This window comes from Ochotona princeps, chromosome 8 (assembly GCF_030435755.1).
Source record: "Ochotona princeps isolate mOchPri1 chromosome 8, mOchPri1.hap1, whole genome shotgun sequence".
NCBI lineage: Eukaryota > Metazoa > Chordata > Mammalia > Lagomorpha > Ochotonidae > Ochotona > Ochotona princeps.
Genome location: NC_080839.1, coordinates 77,413,226 through 77,434,039, shown reverse-complemented (window position 1 = coordinate 77,434,039; position 20,814 = coordinate 77,413,226). Strand labels below are relative to the sequence as shown.

Here is a 20,814-nt window from a genome sequence, read left to right as displayed (position 1 = left end):
ACGGGCAGGCCCCTCGCAGGACATGGTGGGCCCCTCGTCGCAGGCCATGGGCAGGGACAGGCAGGCCACAGGCGGGGACATGGGCCCCACGTCTCAGAGGACGGGCAGGCCCCTCGTCGCAGGCCACCGGTGGGGACGGGCAGGGACATGGCAGGCTCTTCGCTGGCCAACGGTGGGGACGTGGTGGGCCCCTCGTCGCAGGCCACGGGCGGGGACGGGCCGGCCGGCCTCCAGCAGGGCCCACGCAGCCTGGGCCCCGTGCAAGGCGCGGTCGTCCTGGCCACACCCGCTTTGGAGCCCCAGCCGTCCACTGTCCACGGGCCCTGGTCGCTGCTGACGCCCACGTGCCGCGGACAGCGGCAGGCCTCACGTGACCGCCGCCGGCTCCGTCACGTGGCCCGGAGCCCCGCCCCGCCCCGCGGCGCCGGAAGCCCGGCCTGGGGACCATGGCGCTCCGGGAAGCGGCGTCCTCGGGGAGCTCGCTGCTGTGGCCGCGCCTGGTGCTCTTTGGGGACTCCATCACCCAGGTGCCCGGGGCGTGGCGGGGGGCGGACGGGGTCCCCGGGGGAGGGAGCGCCGGCCGCCCTGAGCGCTCCAGCCCCGCGCCTTCCTCCGCAGTTTTCCTTCCAGCCGGGCGGATGGGGAGCGGCGCTGGCTGACCGGCTGGTCAGGTGAGAGAAGTTTCTAGATGGACGCTTGAAAATGTTCCGGGGGTAGAGTTTGTCCGGGAAGCAGCTTTGCTGCAGAGGAAGTAGTGGAGGGCGTTGGGGCGCAGGCGCGGGGACCAGAGTGGCCTTGCCTTGAGGGGGGAGGGCCGCGCGGCCCTGGGCCTTGGGCGCCGGCGGTGCGTGGCCTCCCTGCCCGGTGCGCGGCCTCCCTGCCCGGTGTGTGCACCTGAGCCCGCCCCGGGGGCCTTAGGGCACAGCTGTGTCCTGCCTCCCGCTGCCCACCAGTGGGTTCCGTGTCCGCAGTGAGGTTTCATGTACCCGCCACGCAAGTGGCTGGAAAAGCTTCGTGCGGTGTTCCTGGGGCCCCCGGGTTGGGCTGAGCTGCCAGTGTGTCGGGTCTGGAGTTTTCTTTGCTTTCTCTACAGAGGTAAGAGATTTGGGACTTGGAATTCAGTGTACAGCTGGTGATATCAAGTTTTGGGCTTTAAACAAGACCTTACTATTCTCAGCTACGAAAAGCACTTTAGCAAATGTTATTTAACGTCCGTTTTTAAAAATGACTTAATTGAAAGCGTGGCAGAGGAAGAGCACTCCCCAGGTGGCCGCAGTAGCCGGGGAGTCGGCCGTGGAACCCTGGGCCGTGCTGCTGCTTCCCCAGGCCACTGCAGGGCGGCTGGGCTGCTCGTGGGTTCCTCCCCGCCGGCCCAGCTGGCTGCCTCACTACCGCCTCATCCAGGAGGCCTGTGACCATCTGCTTTTCATTGTATTTCTTGGGGACCCTTAGTGGCTGCCCGACCTTGATTTTCCACTAACTTGCGTCCTAACATTCGTCCGTGACGGCTGGGGCTAACTCTGTGCCGTCAGGGGCAGGAGAGCTCCTGCTGGCCGGCCCCGGGGGCCTGGCCTCCGCCCCGGCCCCTCTGCTGAGCTCCCTCGGACAGTGTGTCAGCTGCTGCTAAGTCTTCAACACAGCTGCTTTCCATCAGAACTCTGATTCTGATTTGGAAGTGTGGTTCCAGCTTTTCCGTGTTTTCCTTTCACACACTTAAAAGGCCGGGCAGTGGAGAGGGGCTCCCATCCCGACTGTGTCCCCAGCACCCACATCAGGAGCTGGCCAGGCGGAGGCAGAGCCGGGACCCCTCTGGGTGTCCCATGTGGATCTCGACACTCCGGCTGTCTCCTGCGGCCTTGCAGGATGCACCGACTGGCAGCTGCTGTAGCTGTCACTGACCCCGGGCACCATGGCGTGGAACAGGCCCGGGACAGTTTGCCACAGTGCTCCTGGACTTTTGAACTGCCTTAAGGGCTTTCACAGTATAGCTGTTAACAGGAGCCCCCTCTGCTGCCTGGCATGATGCCCTTACAGTTATTTCCTGGTGCCCCAGCTTCTCAGCTTAGCTGCTTAGTGGAGGGATGTGAGGGGCCAGTGCGGGGGTGGAGCACCCCCGTCGCACCAGCATCCATGGCACCTGCTCACGTCCCGGCCACTCCACTTCCAGTCCAGTTCACGGTCATGCCCCTGAGCAGGCAGGAGATGGCCCCGGGGTGTGGGGGCCCAGCCACTTGAGGAGTGAACCAAGGCATGGAACCTCTCTTACTCTGCCTTTCAAGTGAATAATAGTGAAGTGAGTCATATGTGCTAATCATAAGCTGAAACCCAGATTTTTTTTTTAATTAAAAACAATTACGGCTGATACTAGCTTTCTACAAAAAAGTCTAGTGAGCCCCTCCTCCCCCCCAACCTGGATTGCCATGAAGTAAAGCCCAGGTCCTGTCCTTGGGCCTCTCCCGAGGCTGGCCTGCAGGGTCGCCAGTGCACTGGGCCCTGGTCCTCTGCGCCGGCACACCTGTGGGCAGTTGCTCCAGCCACACGCCTTCCTGCCCACATACAGCCCTGCCTGTGCGTCTACCTTTTAAAGAAGAGTTGGAAACTGCCTGGTAACAGGCTGGGCTAAGCGGAAAGGGCTGTTTCCTCAGATCACAGAAGTAAAGTGAAAATCTGAGGAATTTTCTACCCTCCAGCCCTGCTGAGCCGTTGCTGGGTCTCAGGCGCGGGGAAGGGTCTGGGTCACGTTGCTGGCCCCACGTACAGACTGTGTGTCTGCTGTGAGGGCTGGGTGGGGGCAAGGGACAGATCGGCATGCCTGGGGGAGGATCTGGTTATTCAGGAGGAGCCAGGGCTGTACCAGCACGGTCCTGGGGACCTCGACACCCAGACACACCTGCCCAAGAGCTGACCACTGAGAGCTACCCACGGGTCTTGGCTCAGTACTCATCTGTGAATACTTTTTCATTGCAGAAAATGTGATGTCCTGAATCGTGGATTTTCAGGTTACAATACCAGATGGGCCAAAATTATCCTTCCAAGTTTACTCAGGAAGGAGAGCGGTTTCGACAGCCCAGTAGCAGTTACAATTTTCTTTGGTGCCAATGACAGTGCCCTGAAAGGTGACGTCATTTCCGTTTTCTTGGCTCGGTTTACTGTTTTGGTACAAACTCCTTTCCTGTCACATGCTCCAGCTCTTTACCTCCTAGTAGTAAGAGGTTTTTGCCACCCTTACGAGTTTTGTGTTTCTCTAAAATAGAGGCTTTTACTCCCAACCCAGGTCTGCCCACATTGGATGTAAGCAGGCCTGCAACTGAAGGCACTTGTGGAGTTTTCTAGAACATGCTGGGGCCATTTTTGAGGTTCTCAACAGCCACAGTGGGCAGCAGAGGACCCTCTGAGAGTGCAGGCCGCGGCACTGCTGAGCCGAGCCTGGGTTGGGGTTACGTCCTGGAGTAGCTGTACCGGCACGTCCCTACTGTCTTCTGGACACGTGCTGCTGGCCCTGGGCTCACACTGGCCACATGCCAGCATCTTCCTTCTCTCGCCCGCCCACTGAGCGGTCCAGGGCGAGGCAGCAGCCCTTCAGTAGGGCGAACGGTCAGCCTCAGGCCTGCCGTGTGCGGGCCCCTGCGGGGCAGTGCGTGGTGGAGAGGGCCAGGTGCAGGAGGAAGACAACGCATGCCACCGTCACAGCAGACTGAAAGCTCCGCGGGGAATTTCTGTCCAATCTGGGACCAGGAAAAATCCCTTAAAAACTGTGGAGGAAGTTGGCAAGGAAGGATCCCAAAAAGGTGTAAAAAAAGAAGCGGGAAGCACACCTGGAGCACACGGCAGCTTAGCGGGATCGTCTAACGTGGAAATCCCTCAGAGAAATGGGCAGGAAGCGCTTGTTGACACAAAGAACATTAACAGCCCACTCGTGTCTGGAAATGTGTGAAAAACCAAAACAAGGCCTTCAGCAGGAGACCAGTTTCAGACAGACTAGGAGCTGCCCGTAGCAGAGCAGGACGGGAAGCATTACTGGGGGCAACTGGGGCCAGGCGGCCTGCCGCACCGCGGGCTTAGGGGCACGGGGCTGTGATGCTGCCAGGTGGGAAGTCCTGGTCCCCCTCCTGCTCACAGAAGTGCTCAAGTGTCAGGCAGGGACAAACAACCTGAGGTGTCGACATGGGACAGCAGGAGTCCCCAGGTGCTGGCCACGGAGAGAATGGCCCACGGAGACCCCTTGCAGGGTCAGCACCCTGACCCCATGTGGGCACCAGTTTGTGCCTTGAAGGATGGCCACCTGCCTCTGGCACTGTCACAATGGCACGAGGAGGCAGACTCGGTTTCTCTCGTTCTCCTGGGCCAGTGTCCGGTCCTGTGATGGCGAAGCCACGGTTGGGACTGGGGCTGGCGCTGTGGGTGGAAGTGCTCTTCCCTCCCTCCCTGCCTCTCCCATCTCCCAACTGGGGCTGGGTTTTAATTCTGCTCCAACCTCGTGGGCCTGAGTGGGAGAGGCCAAAGTGCCAGCCGCCCCGACACAGGCTGTGGACGGGTGTCTCGGGCACCCTTGTTCTGAGGCATGGCGTGGGGCCTTGTGGGCCAGCACTGTGAGTGGGCGGGGGACACGTGGCACTTAGCAGGTGCGCATGGGGGGTGAGGTGTCTGTTCTCGCTTTGAGCAGAAGAGAACGTCAAGCAACATGTGCCCCTAGACGAGTTCGGGGCGAACCTGGAGAGCATGGTGCGGTACCTGCAGTCCGTGGGCGTCCCTGCAGAGCGGGTTGTGCTCATCACACCGCCCCCGCTCTGGGAAGCAGCCTGGGAAAGGGAGTGCCTCGCCAAAGGTAAGCAGTGCCTGCCCACGCAGGTCCCCACCAGGGGGCTCATCTTGGTGCAGGGGGGCGTCTAGAAGCCCCTGTCATACAACGTCAGTTGTGGCACACACGAGCCTTGGGGCCACATGTGGGGTCCCCCATCCCCTGGCCCTCCATTTCCCAGCTAGCTGCTGGCTCAGGGCATCCTTGCCTGCGTGGTGGGCCCTTGCCACCCTGGGAGAGACCCGATGAAATTCCGGGCGCCTGGCTTCCGCTGTTGGGAAGCAGCCAATGGGGAGGGAGAGAATCAGCAGGTGGAAGGTTGTCTCTCTCTGCCTTTCAAGTGGCTGAAAATTTTAAAAATAAAAAGGGAGCGAGTTCCGAGTAAGCTTTTGTGGTTGCCATGTCTGCCCAGAGTGCCAGGCGGAGCAGCAGGTGGCATCTGGGCATGACCCTGTGAGTGGCAGGTGCATGTCTGGGGTGCTAGCTGTTCTGCCATGGAAGGCACCGTTTCCTTCACCTGGTCCCACTTGGTGGGCGTTCCCGTCTCTGCCTGGTCTGATGTGGAGGGAATGTCATCTTGCGTTCATTCGGACACTGTTAAAAGGGACATCATGGAGCTGTCCTACTTGCCTCAAATGCAAGAACAGGTCATCCTAAGCCTGCTTTATTTTATTTTTAAAGATTCGTTCATTTTTATTGGAAAGTCAGATTTACGATCAGGAGAGACAAAGATTTTCTTTTTTTTTTCTTTTGTTAAAGATTTGTTTATTTTATTACAAAGTCAGATATACAGAGAGGAGGAGAGACAGAGAGGAAGATCTTCCATCCGATGATTCTCTCCCCAAGTGAGCCGCAACGGGCCGGTGCGTGCCGATCCAAAGCCGGGAACCTGGAACCTCTTCCAGGTCTCCCACGCGGGTGCAGTGTCCCAAAGCATTGGGCCGTCCTCGACTGCCTTCCCAGGCCACAAGCAGGGAGCTGGATGGGAAGTGGAGCTGCCGGGACCAGAACCGGTGCCCATATGGGATCCCGGGGCTTTCAAGGCGAGGACTTTAGCCGCTAGGCTACGCCCCCGGGCCCGAGACAAAGATTTTCCATCCACAGGTTCTCTCCACAGTGGCTGCATTGGCCAGAGCTGAGCCAGTCCGAAGCCAGGAGCAGCTTCTGTGTCTCCCACATGGGTGTTGGGCCCCAAGCCTTTGGGCCATCCTCTGCATTTTCCCAGGCCACAGGCAGGGAGCTGAATGGGAAGTGGAGTAGCTGGGACTTGAACCAGAGCCCATGTGGGATGCCATGGTGAGGTTTAGCATGCTGTGACACCACGCCAGCCCCCAATCTGGGTGAAGTTGATAAACAAGAAGTGATTGATCCTGTGGATGAACTGGAACCAGGGAAGAATTTCTTTCCCTCCCTCAGACATGCAGGTCGGGCTGGCATGGGCCCTTCTTTGTTCCCACATCTGTTTTATTTTTAAAAAAGTTTTATTTATTACTTGAACTTCAGAGAGGCAGAGAGATCATCCATCTCTTTGCTCACTTCCCATATGATTGCAATGGCTGAAGCTGAGCCATTCAGAAGCCAGGAGCCAGGAACTTCCCCCAGGTCTCCCACACGGGTGCAGGGTCCCAAGGCTTCAGGCCATCCCCTGCTGCTTTCCCAGGCCACAAGCAGGGAGCTGGATGGGAAGCAGAGCAGCTGGGACTCAAACCACTAACCATGTGCTGCTGACACCACACACAGAGGCTTAGACTACTACGCCACAGTGCTGGCATTGCTCTAGTAGCACTTCCAGATTTTACAGAGGGAGACAGGAGAGAAGTCCTCATCCACTGGTTCTCTCCCCAAATGGCTGCAATGGCTGGGGTTGAGCTGATCTGAAGGCAGGAGCCAGGAGCTTATCCCAGCCTCCCAGGCAAGTGCAGTGTCCCAAGGATTGGGCCATCCTCTGCTGCTTTTCCAGGCCATAACATGGAGTTAGATAGGAAGTGGAGCAGCTGAGATTAGAACCAGTGCCCATAAGGGATGCTGGCACTTACAGGCAGAGGATTAGCCTGTTGAACCATTGTGCTAGCCCCGATACATGAAAAGTTGAATTTGAACTCCCCCATTCAGCAGAACCTGCAATGGCAACCAGAGTTTGAGTCAATTGCTGCATGGATTCCTTCTCCCACAGGTTGCAGGTTAAACCGCCGGAACACAGTTGTTGGTGAATACGCCAGCGCATGTGTACGCGTGGCTCAGGACTGTGGCGCTGATGTCCTTGACCTGTGGGCGCTGATGCAAAAGGACGGACAGGTGAGCGCCTTGCTCTGTCCTGTTGGGAGCGAGACTCGGGCACACCCACGTCAGGGCCGCCACCGGCAGTTCCCTGACCCTGTGGGCACTAGTTTGCTTCCCAGCTCCTCTCCTGTTCCCGCTCCCCGCAAGGGGCCGAGTTAGGGTCACTTGCAGAGCGAACCACCAGATGCAAGGTCATCTGTCTCGTGTTTCTGCCTTTCAAACTTCACACACACACCTGCACCAAAAACAGCCAGCCAGGAAGGCGGCAGCAGAGGGCTGGTGTGGCCTGGCCCCGGTGCGCTCAGATTTAATGGCCTGCGTATCATGGATGTTTTTTCAGTGTATGGGATGGGGGAAGATTCCAACAAGAAGTTTAAGGAAAATACTGTCAGCTAACACAATTGAGACTTAGAGTTCTAATAGAGTTTTGTTTCAAAGCCTAAAAGCTGATCCCTGTGGATCTGCCAGCCTCTCAGAAAGGCAGATTTACAGAGGAGAAAGAGAAAGATCTTCCACCCCCTGGGTCACTTCCCAAGTGGCTGCAACAGCCGGAGCTGAGCCGATCCAAAACCAGGAGCCAGGAGCTGCTTCTGGGTCTCCCACATGGATGCAGGGTCCCAAGGCTTTGGGCCGTGCTCGACTGCTCTCCCAGGCCACAAGCAGGGAGCTGGATGGGAAGCGAAGCAGCCAGGACATGAACACCCGTAAGAGAGCCCAGCACCTCAAGGGGGAGATTAGTCAGTTGAGCCATTGCATGGGGCCTGCCCAGCAGGATGGCTGAGTGGCTAATTCCTTGCCTTGCGTGCATCAGGATCCCATATGGGCACCGGTTCGTATCCTGGCTACTCCACTTCCCATCCAGCTCCCGCCTGGGAAAGTAGTAGAGGCCGGCCCAAGGCCTTGGGACCCTGACCCGACGTGGGAGACCCACAGGACGCTCCTCACTGTAGACTGGCTCAGCTTTGCTGTTGCACCCACTTGTGGAATGAGCTAGCAGACAATAGATCTGTCTCCTTTCTCTGTAAAATCTGACTTTCCAATAAAAACAAATCACATACAACCTGTACGTTTATTTGAAAGGCATAGTTACAGAGGCAGAGACTGGTTCACGCACCAAATGGCCAAAATGGACAGAGCCAGTGAGAAGCCAGAGTGTGTTCCGATTTTCCCCCATGGGTGCAGGGCCCGGTACTTTAGCCCCCTTATGCTCACCCAGGCAGCTTAGCACGGAGCTGGGAGCAGGAATTCCCAGCTAACACACGTGTGGCCTTTACCCCGTGAGCTGTGGCACCGGCCCCTGGTGCTTTCTTTGGTGAGGATACTTTTAAGTGCAAAATGAAATCTCTGCATTGTGGGTCTTCAAAAAGTTCATGGAAAATCCATACTGTACACATGTGTTATGCCTGGATTTCTAAACTGTTTGACCAAAAGAAGCAAGAAGTTTTTGAAGCACCCTCATAAGAACAAGCTGATCCCGGGCCCCTGCAGCCCACGAGGAAGGCTCACAGTCCCCAGCTGGTCTTTGTCTTGGCTGTTCCAGTTCTTAAGCCACACCACTCCATCCATCAACAGTCCAGTGGTGTTGATGCACAGCTGCTGATGGAGAGGCTGACCCAGGTGGACACTCGGAGGGGCCATCTGTAGGTTCTAGCTTCGGGGCCAGTTCTGCCACGAGCTCTGCGTGAGTAAGCCTGGAGCTGCAGTCTAGAACTTCTGTAACTAGAACTTCAGGTAGTGACGAGGGCAGCTTGCTTGAGCTATGGCAGATCTATAGCCAGAATTCAGCACCCCGTCAGGATGGCACCTGAACTGGGCTGAGAAAATGCTGCTGCTCAAGGAAGGGAAATCAGGCTGGTTTTGCTCACAAACCCTTCTAAGATCCCAGAGTTCCGAGAATTTTCCTTGGGCATCAATTCTATCTAGATGAGCAAACCAAGGGCTGGGGACAGGGTCCAGTCGGAATCGCTCCCTGGCCTGCACTGGTCCCGAGTGTGTGGCCAGCCGGCACCGAGCAGCTCAGCTCGGGGAGCCACTTACCCGGGAGAGGAGTGGCGTTGCGGCGAGTGTTCTGGAGTTCAGGGCTGAACAATGCCAAGGTCTCGTGCCTATGCACTTGCACGTCCAAGTCAAACGATGTGCTCAGCTCTTTAATACAAAATTTCATTTTTGTGAATGGACCATAATCCCCGCAGAGGGCCCTGGGGAAGCTTCTCAGACTGTCCACACCTGTGACCTGTGCGCTCTCCCACGCAGGACTTCTCAGCCTACCTGTCAGATGGCCTGCATCTGTCTCCGAAGGGGAACGCCTTTGTGTTCTCCCACCTCTGGCCGCTGCTGGAGAGGAAGGTCGCCCCTCTGCCCTGGCTGCTTCCATACTGGCAGGACGTGGCTGAAGCCAAGCCAGAGCTCAGCCTGCTGGGTGCTGGCGAGCACTAGATGCTGCAGCCAGCCCAGGAAACGAGCCCAAGAGACTGCCATCTGCCTCCGAGTGCCACGCTATGGTCCCAGTCATGGCGTTCAGTGACACGGGCATCATGGGTGCCACAGGTACAGAACATTCCCTAAGCAGCTTGCTGAGTTATGAATGGGCAAGACAATGTTGTTCTTTAAAAAGTCAATTTTATACAAAAAGTTTACATTCTGCTGAGAACGGCTTCATTCATGCGTCCACCCACACACCCCACTCGCTCTGCTGCCTCTGGAAGTGGAACTACAATGTAAGGATATAGTGACTGGTTAAAGATAGCCAATACCGCAAGGCACAAGTTCAAGTATTAGTGTAACAAGTATCTGCTGTAACACACGTCCTTTGGGGACGTGCGGCTCGTCACAGGTTTGGTTAATTACCCTTAACACTCATGGCTGATGAGCACACTTTAGTTTTAATCATTTTATAGAAACTGGAATTCAGACTAATGGCTTGGAGCCTCACACAGTAAATACGGACCTTCCTGAATCCCAGCACACTCCAGGAGTAACGCAGGTGCCCACTGTGAGGCAGGCAGAAAGGAAGGGGCGTTCTGGGCTAGGCCCTCCAGGCGGGCCCATGAGCCCTGAGCCTGGGCAGAAGCACCTTCTCGAAGGGCAGGGAGCCCCTCACTGCTGCCGATGCACCGCTCTGGGAGACAGCGTGCTCCCTCAGCGCAGCGGTGCTTGCTACATACAGCATCTGCAAATTCAACTGTAACTATTTTCAGTCTAGACAGTGCCAGCCTTAATTAGGTTTATGCAAAGCCACATTAACCCAGATTATCCAGAGTTGAGATGTCTGCTGACAGCATGAAAGGAGAGACCTCATTCTGGAGGTCACATCGAGAACTTGAGGGCCTTTGTCTTGACGTGAAGGCAAAACAATAAATACCTGTTCCAGTTGTCCTCACAGATAGGCAAATGCCTCACTCAGTGGTCACTACAGTGTATAAAAAAAATCAGGTCATCTTTCTAATCAGTGCTGTTATCAATATAAAAGGTTAATTTACAAAAATGTAAATATTCAAACCTCATCCAGCTGTATTTTCTGCTTTGGTACCACAGGTCAAGGGACACTTTAAAGATCAAGAAGTTAAACCTGAAAGCCTCAAAATAAGCTAGATTTACCTTACCTCTTCAACAGGAAAAGGGCCAACCCACGCAACTGGTTAACCAAAAGGAAGTTCAAACACATGACCAGCATCTGCCATTAAGTCACTTCCTTCTTCTCCCAAATCTTCACAAAATAGAGGCTATGGTTCCAGGTCAATTCGATAAAAATCCTCTGCATACCTCAGTCCCAGCACCCACCACGTGGCCCCGCGCTAACACTCGGTTTCCTTGCTGTCAACGCGATGTTGCCGCTGCAGCTTGAAGGAGGCAGCCTTCTCGCTCCTGGTCACGGGGTGGTCCGTGAGGTCCTCAAAGGACTTGGCAGCTGCGCTGCTGTTGGGAAAGGGGTCCTTCTCAAAGCCATCCTCCTCCACGTGCGAGTCTGTGCTGGGGTCTTCCTGGATGGTGGCCATTCTCTGGTGGTCGAGCTTGGGCGCCACAGGCACGGGTGGCATCAGGGGGACAGGCTGTAGGGGGCCTGGCGTGGGGAGCGCGGGAAAGGGCTTGATGACTCGCACAGAGGCCGAGTCCATGCTGCTCAACATTTCCACATTCTGGAAAGACAGGAGGGGCACTGAGGAGGAGGAAGGGCGCAGCACCCGACTCCCGCTGTTGGCTCAGGGGCGTGACCACCCTCCACGGGGTGGGGCCATCACTGAGCATGGCCCAGCCAAGACAGCCACAGGAGAACTCAGAATCCAGGAACTGTCTAGCAGTCTGGTCTTCAAGCTAGGCAGGAAAGGCTCCACCCGGCCCCCCTCCTGTTTCAGAAGCGGGGTGCTCAATACAACTGGGAATACAACTGTCATCCAGAACCATGCGGTACTCACACTGGGGTGAAACAGCGACAGGGACTCGTACTGCTTATCCAGCTTCTTGTCCTAGAAAGAGCAAGAGAAGAGCTCACTCCTACACAGAATCCAACCTGCAAGTCCTCCCAGGGCCGTGTCGGGAGGAAGTGCAGTGGGCTTCCGGCAGGTGTCAGCCTCTGATGGCTTTGGGCACTGGCAAAGCAGCAGCTGCGTGTAAGGCTACTTGCCTAGCTACCTCTGTGCGCCCCCCCAGGCTGCGCTGCCTCAGGGGACTCCACCCAGAGCCCCAGGCACTTTTTAGCCCTTCCACAGCTCCTGTGCCACAAACTCCATTGGCACAAACGGATCTCAATCTCACGTCATTCTGGCGGAGGTACGACCCCCAGCCACCTGTCTCCCTCACTCCTGTGTGCAGCTGGAGAGGTGCAGCTTCTGCGTGGCCCTCCCTCCAGTCAGCAAGTCTACTCAGACGGGGCCCCGCCCCAGAGGAGTGGACACCACCACGACAGACGGCATCACCCCCAGTCACATGCCCTTCTGGCACAGCCTCGGTGCTCACCCACGGGGCCCACACGCATACCCACTCCCCCACCCTGGCACTGGCCCAGCACGAGCTGTTCACAGAGGGGCAGAGGGGCAGGGGTCGGAAGGAAGAAGTGCCTTGGTCATACCAGCCAGACCGGACTCCCTGGCTTTGGGGGGGCACCTAACAGCTTCTGAGAACAGCCAGGAGCCTGGCTCTGACGGCCTCCTGGGGGATTTCCAAGGTCAAATTTACAAACCACCTAGGGTTCTTCAAAGACTAATTCAACTTCCAGCTGTTAACTGAGCCTGAGTAAGAACAGGAAGTAATGTCTGCTCTCCCCTGCTGCTATAAGGAGCTGAACTCTGCTGGAGAACACCAAGAGCCCGTGAGGTATAGGGGAACGCCTTGGGTGGGTTCCCTGTGATGACCAAGCCAGTCTGAAAATGTTAAACATCCTAGGCAAATCTAGTTTGTTTAAACAGTATTTGCATAAAAGTTCCAAATTCAAGAAGTCCATGGAAACACACATTATCTTTTAATCCCATTTTCCATGAATTTTTAAATCCGAGAACTTGAAGTGCCCACAGTGGTGGGATGGGCTGGGGTTAGAGCCAGGAACTGCCCACTGCTCTCCTACAGGAGCAGCAGGGACCCCACCATTTGAGTTGTCGGTACCTCGTGGGGCAAGAAACTTAATCCACAGCCAGAGTCGGGAGCCACTTGGGGCCTCAGACACAGGACGTGGGCGTCCTGACCCTAGGCCAGATGCCAGGCCCTCTGGAGTTTATGAAGTCCCTCACAGCCACACACACACACGACAGCTTTGCTAAGAGACCCTTTGCCGAGATTTTGACTACAAATCTCTTCAGGGGCAGACAGATTTTGCTAATAAGAAACCTCATCTTTCCCACAAATTACGGCTGGAGTTTTGTAGAATTCTAATGTTTAGTTGGGCTAATGTGGATGGATGCTGAGGTGCAAGTTATATCACATCACCACACACACACACACACACACACACACACACACACACACAAGGTTTGAGTCCCATCCACTCTCACGTGTGCTCAGCTCCCTGCCACCACAGGGGAGGCCCACGTGGAGTTCTGGGCTCCCGGCTTTGGCCTGGTGCAGCCTTGGCTGTGGAGGGCATTTGGAGTGTAAACCTTCGGATGAAAGGCCTCTCTTCCCCCTCCTATTGCTCTTTCAAATGGACAAAAATAACTTTTTTTAATGATGACTTGGGCCTGGTGCAATGGCTTAGTAGTGAAATCCGTGCTTTGCTTAAACCAGGATACCACATGGGTGCTGGCTGCTCCACTTCCCATCCAGCTCCCTGCCTGTGACTTGGGAAAGCAGAAGAGAATGGCCTAAAGCCTTGGGACCCTGCACCCATGTGAGACCCCCAGAGGAAGTTCCTGGCTTCTGGGTTTGGATTGGCTCAGCTCTGGCTATCATGGCCAACTGAGCAGCGAACTAGCAGAGAGAGGATTTCCTGTATATCCTTCTCTATGCAAACCTGACTTTCAAATAAAAATCTTTTTAAAAAATGGTGACTTACCACACAATGGACAAGAATGCTGAAAGGAATCCAAAATATCAAGGAGAAGACCAGGACGGAGCCTACGATGTTGTCCGCTAAAAACTTCCCTGCAAGCAAGTGCAGACAGTGAGTGGGCACGCGTCCTGAGCAGTACATGCCACACCCAACACGCAGTGCTTAGGGCCCAGGCATCCCGCTCCAGGCACCAGGCACCTGCGGCCGGTCCCCAGTGCAGTACGGCGAGCAGTGTCTGCACACACACTCCTGAAATGCCCACCTTGTCCCACCCAGTGCTCTTGGTGAGAGGGGCACGCTGCACACTAACCACAGAGAACACCAAGACCACCAAGTGTTCAAGGTGACGTCTGTTATTTTTGCAATTAAACTCCAAATACATGTCCTTCTGCAAATTCTGAGGCCCACTGTAAATAAAAGGGCTCAACTTCATTGCAGCCAACAGTTTTCAGAGTTCTGTGTTCGCCATCCCGTCTTCTCCGGGAGTGGAGCACAGACCCTGCAGACCCACTTCTTTGCCGTCACCAGCAGTCTCGAGAGCACGTACCGAAAGTATTGATGCTCAGCTGGTCGATGAAGTCCCAGAGTCGCTCAATTACATCCTGCACGCGCTTTTCACATTTGCCCTGCAGAGAGGAGAAGATGTTATCCCCAGAAGCAGTGCGCAAGGAAGCCATGTGTCTGAGTCAGACCACAGCCCGGGCTGACGTCAGTGTAGGGGCGGGCACTGCATGGCACACTCAGGCCACACCGGAGCGCAGGTGCCAGTGCTGCCAATGCCTCTGGAAGGCAGCAGATGACGGCTCAGCCACGTCAACTGCAGCCACTAACATGAAGACCCTGACAGAGCCTGGCCCTGCTTTGGCTGTCACAGTGACCTGGGAATGAACCACATGTGCGCACACTGTGTCCCTCTGCCTTCCGAGATGTGTGTACACACAAATAATGTCAGTGTAACACCCCAAGGAGGACACACTGTTACAGACATGGTCACAACTGGGAATTCAGAATTACTTGGAGACAAAATGTAAGGAAACCAGTTGTGGTGTGGTGCGGTAAACCACTCTCTCTGACAGTAGAATCCCATTTGGGTGCCCACTGGAGGTATGGCTGCTCCACTTATGATCCAGTGGAGGGCTCCAGCACTGTACCCACGTACGAGACTCAGAAGTTTAGTCCTGGCTTTGGCCTGGTCCGTCCACGGCCACTGCAGCCAGCTGGAGAGTGAACCAGAAGATGAAAGATTTGTCTCTGATTTATTTAACTCTCCCTTTCAAATAAATGAATCTTTAAAACGTGTCTGATTGTTGGGACCCTCGCCCATCACTCCACTTTGTGGAAAAAAGGAGCTGAGTCACGAAAAATAGCCTGCAATGTCTCTCAGCTTTAGAATCACACCTTGCACAATTCCCAGTTCTGTATCTGTAAAGTAACCAAGGAAAACCATTAAGATCCACTGCTGAGGAGCCACCACTGTGGCTTTGTGGATTAAGCCACTGCCTGTTACGCTGCCATCCTGTAAGGGTGCTGTTCCCAGTCCCAGCTAGCTCTACTTCTGACTCAGCTCCCTGTAAAAGCACAGACAACCGAAAGGTTTGGGCCCCTGTCACTCATGTGGGAAACCAGAATGGCATTCCAGACTTCTGGCTTTGGCCTGGCCCAGCCCGTCACTGCAGCCATCTGGGCAGTCAACTGGCAAGAGGAAGAAACTACTTCCTCCAACTCTGCTTTCCAAGTAAATAAATCTTTTAAACTAAAAAAAAAAAAAAAGACCCACTGCTAAGACCAAGCATTCTACCACCAAGGCCTCCGGCTCCTTCTTCCATCAGTTCAGCTACCCATTTGAAGCAGGGGTGGTGTGAAACTGCTGATCTGAAAGCACTTGGCCCCTCTGGCTTCAGTGACAAACACAACTGACTAAGCCCCGCAAAATCAAGCGGACACCAGCTGAGAGCACACGGCGTCTGTGCCTAAGCAGAACAGAGCACTTCAACCTAAAGGTGCCAGTCCGCAGCACATACTCACGTTCATGTCACAGAACCCCACTGTGCAGGGCTTTCCTTTTCTCAAAAATAAGTTCTTCTGCTCAGCGTCGACGTAGGGCACGCAGCGGCCGGAAGGGTCCCTGCAGCACACTTTGCAGGAGTTGTCTGTCTCTGAAGACACAGCACAGCACGGCTACAGGTCAGTGCTCGCTCCCTCCGTCCCTGCCCACCCCCTCCCAGAGAAGCAACACACGGTGCCACGCACGCCCTGCCCCAACCAGTGCACCCACCCCTCCGTTACAGTGGGCAGCCTGAGTCCCTCCCTCACCAAGCCTCTCAACAATGCTGTGGCTACACTGCCAACTTGATCGACACCCAACATGGTATCATGCAGTGCCAAGTGGCCCACCAGGCACAGGAATCCCGCAGCCCACACTCAGGGTGAGCTCCCTCAAGAGCAGCTCCAAATGTTCCCATGGGGGGAAGAACAATAGCTGGGCACCAATGAGCCACACGGGCACACACATGGGTGATACAAGCATCAGCAGTCCACCCCACAGCATAACCAAGGGGACCTAGGGGAAAATCTATCTATACTCAGGGAAAAAGAAATTGAGCAGAACACAGAAAACAAGAAAGCAAAAACCTCTTCCTCATTCATGCAGCTGTTGTTCCTCAGGCACCGCCTGCACCTCACGCCTGCCTTCCCAGGGCACCCCAGCCTATACCATTCTCTCCCCTGGCATTTACTGCGTGTTCTCTTCCTCACCCACTCCAAGGGACAGGTGGTGAGCCCCAGCCCAGGATTTCAACTACTCGGATTCCCTGTTTTGAAATCAGCCGAGTTTTCTGCAGGACTCCATGTCCAGCCAGTCCCTGGGGCCCCTGGTCAGGCCCAGGAGCTCCAGAAATAGAGCTTGGGAAAAAAAAACACAGTCCAACAGTGCAGGGTGCCAGTGAGAGGCTCCTCTGCCCCATCAGAGAGCTGAAGGAGCAGCCCAGCCCTGGTGGACTTCTCGGAAGACCCTGGTCCACTAGCTGGGCATGTCCACAGCTGAGGACCACACAGCCCCCCGCCTCCCAGCTGCACACTCAACAGAATTCCTTCCTGCCCCACTCAAAGCCAACCAAGAGTTCTGGAAGCTGCAAAAAAGTAACTGGACAGTTCTCACTCCTCGGCTGTGCAGCTTCCAGCAATCCCTGCGGGCCTGCTCACAGCAGGCGGAGGCTAAGCTGGCTCCGCACTCACCATTGCAGGCACAGGACTCGAGCTGCTGCTCCCGCTCACAGAAAGGGATGCACTTGCCATCCTTACATTTGCCCAGATCCAGGCACACCGTGTCGTCCTCGGCATTGCCCGGAGGCGGGCACTCGCTGCTGTTCCCTGGAAGCAACGACCAACAAGTACCTCGGACAGGGAACAGAGCCGCCTGTCCTGCAGGTGCGCGCCCATGGCCACAGTGCAGCACTGCATTCATCTTTGCTGTTGAGTGGCACCAGGCACGGCCTCACCCGAGCAACACCGCAGGCCCGTACCTGTGCAGTAAGACACGCCTTTGCAGGTAGCGTTAATAGCCTCCTGGCATTTCTTCTGGGGAGTTTCAAACTGGCAGTTTTTACAGCAAGGACTGTTCCGATCACTGCAAAGAAGACAGGATGTTCAACAGAGACGGCATTTGCCCATCAAATGCGACAGTCCCATTAGAGCAGCAGGCGCTCCTGCGGCTGCAGCCACAGCAGGCCCACTGACTGCCCCTTCTTTATGTGTGTGAGCTAACATCAACACCACGCTTCAGCAGAAGAGAACTGCTTTACAGAGCCATCATCTTGAAAGGCCTCCTCAGCTTTCATCACTACATTCATTAAAGACAGCAGGAGGCCAGGGGCCCATCAGGCCCAGGACTGAGAGCAGGCAGCCAGGCTGCTCCTGTGGAAGTCTGCACCACACACAGCTCTACCTCAGTTATTCACCACAGACTGAGCTGCCCCTTCTGGCCAAGCTGATCAGTCTGTGCACGCAAATGGAAATGCTTGAAACTTCTAACTTGTCACCTGATTCTTACACCTTTAGTTTGTCATTCAACAGAATTCTGCAATACTATGATACAGATACACAGTAACAAACTGACATCCCAGGACTATCATTCTGTTTGCAGTTTGTAACCATGAATGCTTGTTAATCATCACTGTGGCACATCAATTCCTTCAGAACATCCTCTGACCCACTGTAGACCAAGAGGAAAGCATTCTTACACCATCAAAGGCAGGAGCTAAACACAAGCACACAGCACATGACCCTCTCCTCCCGCCAAGAGCCTGCACTTCAGTGGTCTTGCTGCCAACGCCCTGGGCAGCAGCTCACCTGCACTGCACGCCGGCCTTGAGGGTGCAGTCGCTGGTGCAGCACGTGTCGTTGTGCAGGTACATGATGCCAGGATCACACTCTTCGCCCTCGTCCACCCTGGAGTTCCCACACACCTTGTTGCTGCGCTCCTGAAAACACTCCTGGGCCTTACTTTCGATGGTCTTATAGATGGACTGTTTACTGCAGTTTGAAAACATCTTAAAAGAAAGAAGGCCCCAAGGACCAAAATAACATGATAAACATTCATTCTCACTTCTTCGACAGGAACACAGGGCTAATGTACACATGCCCTGCAGCTACCCTGGAGATGCGTCAAGACTGTCAAAGTCACCTCTGGTACCTCCCTCTTGAGGCTGCGAACAGCTGGCATGAGCTTGGGGGAAGACCCAAAATTCCTCACATGAAGTCAAGTGTTACAAATAAGGAAACCAGGGGCCAGTGCCATAGAGTAGTCGGTTAAGCATATGCTTGCCATTCTGGCATCCCATATGGTTCGAGTCCCAGATGGCCTGAGGAAGTGCTGGACAACGACCTGAGTGCTTGGGCCTCTGAACCCATGAGGGAGACTTGCAAGAAGTTCCTGGCTCCTGGCTTAGGATTGGCACAGCACCGGCTGTTGCGGCCACTTGGGGAGTGAATCATCGGACGGAAGATCTTTCTCTCTGTCTTTCTTCCTCTCTGTATATCTGACTTCGTAATGAAAATAAAAAATAAAACCTTAAAAAAAATTTTTAAAGTGTTTAAAAGATTTTCCATCTGCTGCTTTACTCCCCAAGTAACTGCAATGGCCAGAGCTGAGCTGATCAGAAGCCAGGAGCCAGGAGCTTCTTCCAGGTTGCCCACATGGATGCAGGGTTCCAAGGTTTTGGGTCATCCTCTAATACTTTCCCAGAACACAGGCAGGGAGATGGATGGGAAATAGGCCACCAGGACATGGATTGTTGTCCATATGGAATCGTGTCACGTGCAAGGCAAGGATTTAGCCACTGAGCAAATGCGCCAGGTCCAAAAACCAAACCTTAAAAAAATAATAATACTGAGACCAAAGGGCTACTAAAGGAATCAGACCTGCTTAGTGCACAACCTGTGGACTCCATTAGGCTTGCAGCTCCCTGTTACCCCAGCCGCATTTGCAGTCAATTTAAAAAGCTAGCTTCAAGCCTGGCGCAATAACCTAGCAGTTAAAGTCCTCACCTTCAATGTGCCAGGATCCCATATGGGCACCGGTTCTAATCTCAATGGTCCCACTTCCCATCCAGCTCCCTGCTTGTGGCCTGGGAGAGCAGTCAAGAACGGCCCAAAGCCTTGGGACCCTGCACCCATGTGGAAGACCCGGAAGAGACTCTGGACTCCTGGCTTCGGATCGGCTCAGCTATGGCAGTTGAGGCCACTTGGGGAGTGAATCAACACACAGAAGATCTTCCTCTCTGTCTCACTTCCTCTCTATATATCTGACTTTCCAATAAAAATAAATAAATAAAATAAAAGGTCCGTACCAGCAATGTCGGGGTACACTTAACTAAGAGACTGATGGAATTATGATTCCATACAAAGGACTATACCATTGTAGCAAAATGGGGAAAATCTGTCGAGGGTGGGAGTTGGGGGGAAATCCCAGTCTATACAAAATTGTAGCACGTAATTCAAACATTCAAAATAAAAAAAAATCAAAATAAATAAATAAATAAAAAGCTAGCTAGGCTCAGCACAGCAGCTTAGCAGCTGAAGTTCTCACCTTGCATGTGCCAGAATCCCATATGGGAACTGGTTCCAATCCCAGCAGCCCCATTTCCCTTCCAGCTCCCTGCTTGTGGTCTGAGAAAGCAATCAAAGACAGCCCAAAGCCTTGGGACCCTGCACCAGCATGGGAGACCTGGAAGAGGCTGCTCTGGCCGTTGCAACTCCTTGGGGAGTGAATCATCAGAAGATCTTCCTCTCTGTCTCTCCTCTCTCTATATCTGATTTTCCAATAATAAAATAAAATAAAATAAAATCTTAAATAAAAAAGATAACCTTAAAAAAAAACAAACGCTAGCTTTCATGGGCAGGCGTTACAGCACAGCCGGTTAAGTCACCAGTGCAGCTCACCTGCATTCTGTCCTGGAGTGCCTAACATGAGTGTCCCCTTATTTCCAATCCATCTTCTTGTAATTGTGCCAGGGAAGCAGCAGATGGTGGTTGCCCAGGTTCCAGCATATCTGCCTTCCAGTTCGGAGACTCCAGTGGACTTCCTGGCTCTTGCCTTTACCTTGGCACAGCCCTGGTTTTTGTGGGCACTGAGTGATGAACCACCACATGGAACATCAGTTCCCCTCTCCTAACTCTTGCAAGTAGATAAATATTTTTGAATAAAAAGTTAACTTCCCCCTGGTTACCTAAGCATTTGAGGTCTGTGGATTTTCTGTTTCTCTGTTTCCACAGTGGACCAGTGTTTCACAGGCAGCTCTGCCCAGCTTCCAGCGTGGCATGTAGAACCCCTGAAATGCCTCCTTATAAGCGGGGACTTGTACCAGGAGTTCAAAAACCCACCCAACCTTCCCAATGGCCCTGAAATGTTTAGGAACCTGGAGCACGGTCACTTCCTGCAGCAAAGGCCTTGCAGCTCTCTGGCAGTGTCCATGGGCTCATCAGTGAGCCCTGAACACCGCGGAGTCTGCAAAGGGGGCAGCAGCCACCAGATCTCACAGAAAGAGGAGACTGGTGAAGACCTTACCCTCAACACAAATGTTAACTGGCCTTCTCACTTATTTTTACCTTTTAAGAATTCTTTGATGGGAAGGTAGTGTTACACAGTCAGAGCTCATCCATCTACTGGTTCACTCCCCAAAACGGCTGCAACAGCCAGGGCTGGGCCAGGCCGAAGCCAAGCCTGGAACTCCATGTCAGTTCCCCTGTGGACACAGGGGCC

At 54.4% G+C, this 20,814-nt stretch overlaps 2 protein-coding genes across 8 annotated transcripts in view; one reads left to right on the top strand and one right to left on the bottom strand.

Annotated features, from left to right (window-relative positions):
- The first annotated feature begins 446 nt into the window (after positions 1–446).
- IAH1 (isoamyl acetate hydrolyzing esterase 1 (putative)) lies at positions 447–10,770 on the top strand. 3 transcript variants are annotated; one of them, XM_058668294.1, is made up of 7 exons: positions 447–527; positions 619–671; positions 2,968–2,999; positions 4,664–4,825; positions 6,972–7,093; positions 9,332–9,625; positions 10,613–10,715. In XM_058668294.1, exons 1-6 carry the CDS (start codon positions 447–449, stop codon positions 9,512–9,514), a joined length of 633 nt encoding a protein of 210 aa, XP_058524277.1. In that variant the 3' UTR covers positions 9,515–9,625; positions 10,613–10,715. The 3 variants fall into 3 exon arrangements, with proteins under 3 accessions (XP_058524277.1, XP_004582650.2, XP_058524278.1); XM_004582593.4 differs by having other exon boundaries at positions 2,968–3,116; XM_058668295.1 differs by lacking the exons at positions 619–671; positions 2,968–2,999 and having other exon boundaries at positions 10,613–10,770.
- Positions 10,565–20,814, bottom strand: part of ADAM17 (ADAM metallopeptidase domain 17) — a 49,520-nt gene continuing 39,270 nt past the window's right edge. For 4 of the 5 annotated variants that reach the window (XM_058668290.1, XM_058668291.1, XM_058668292.1 and 1 more), the window contains 8 exons: positions 17,904–18,103; positions 17,078–17,181; positions 16,791–16,925; positions 15,582–15,712; positions 14,104–14,182; positions 13,560–13,648; positions 11,491–11,541; positions 10,872–11,214 (listed from right to left, as the gene is read on the bottom strand). In XM_058668290.1, coding sequence (XP_058524273.1) covers positions 10,873–11,214; positions 11,491–11,541; positions 13,560–13,648; positions 14,104–14,182; positions 15,582–15,712; positions 16,791–16,925; positions 17,078–17,181; positions 17,904–18,103 — 1,131 coding nt within the window. In that variant the 3' untranslated portion in view covers position 10,872. Of the gene's footprint in view, positions 11,215–11,490; positions 11,542–13,559; positions 13,649–14,103; positions 14,183–15,581; positions 15,713–16,790; positions 16,926–17,077; positions 17,182–17,903; positions 18,104–20,814 lie in introns of all 5 variants that reach the window. The other variant, XM_058668289.1, reaches the window with a different exon arrangement.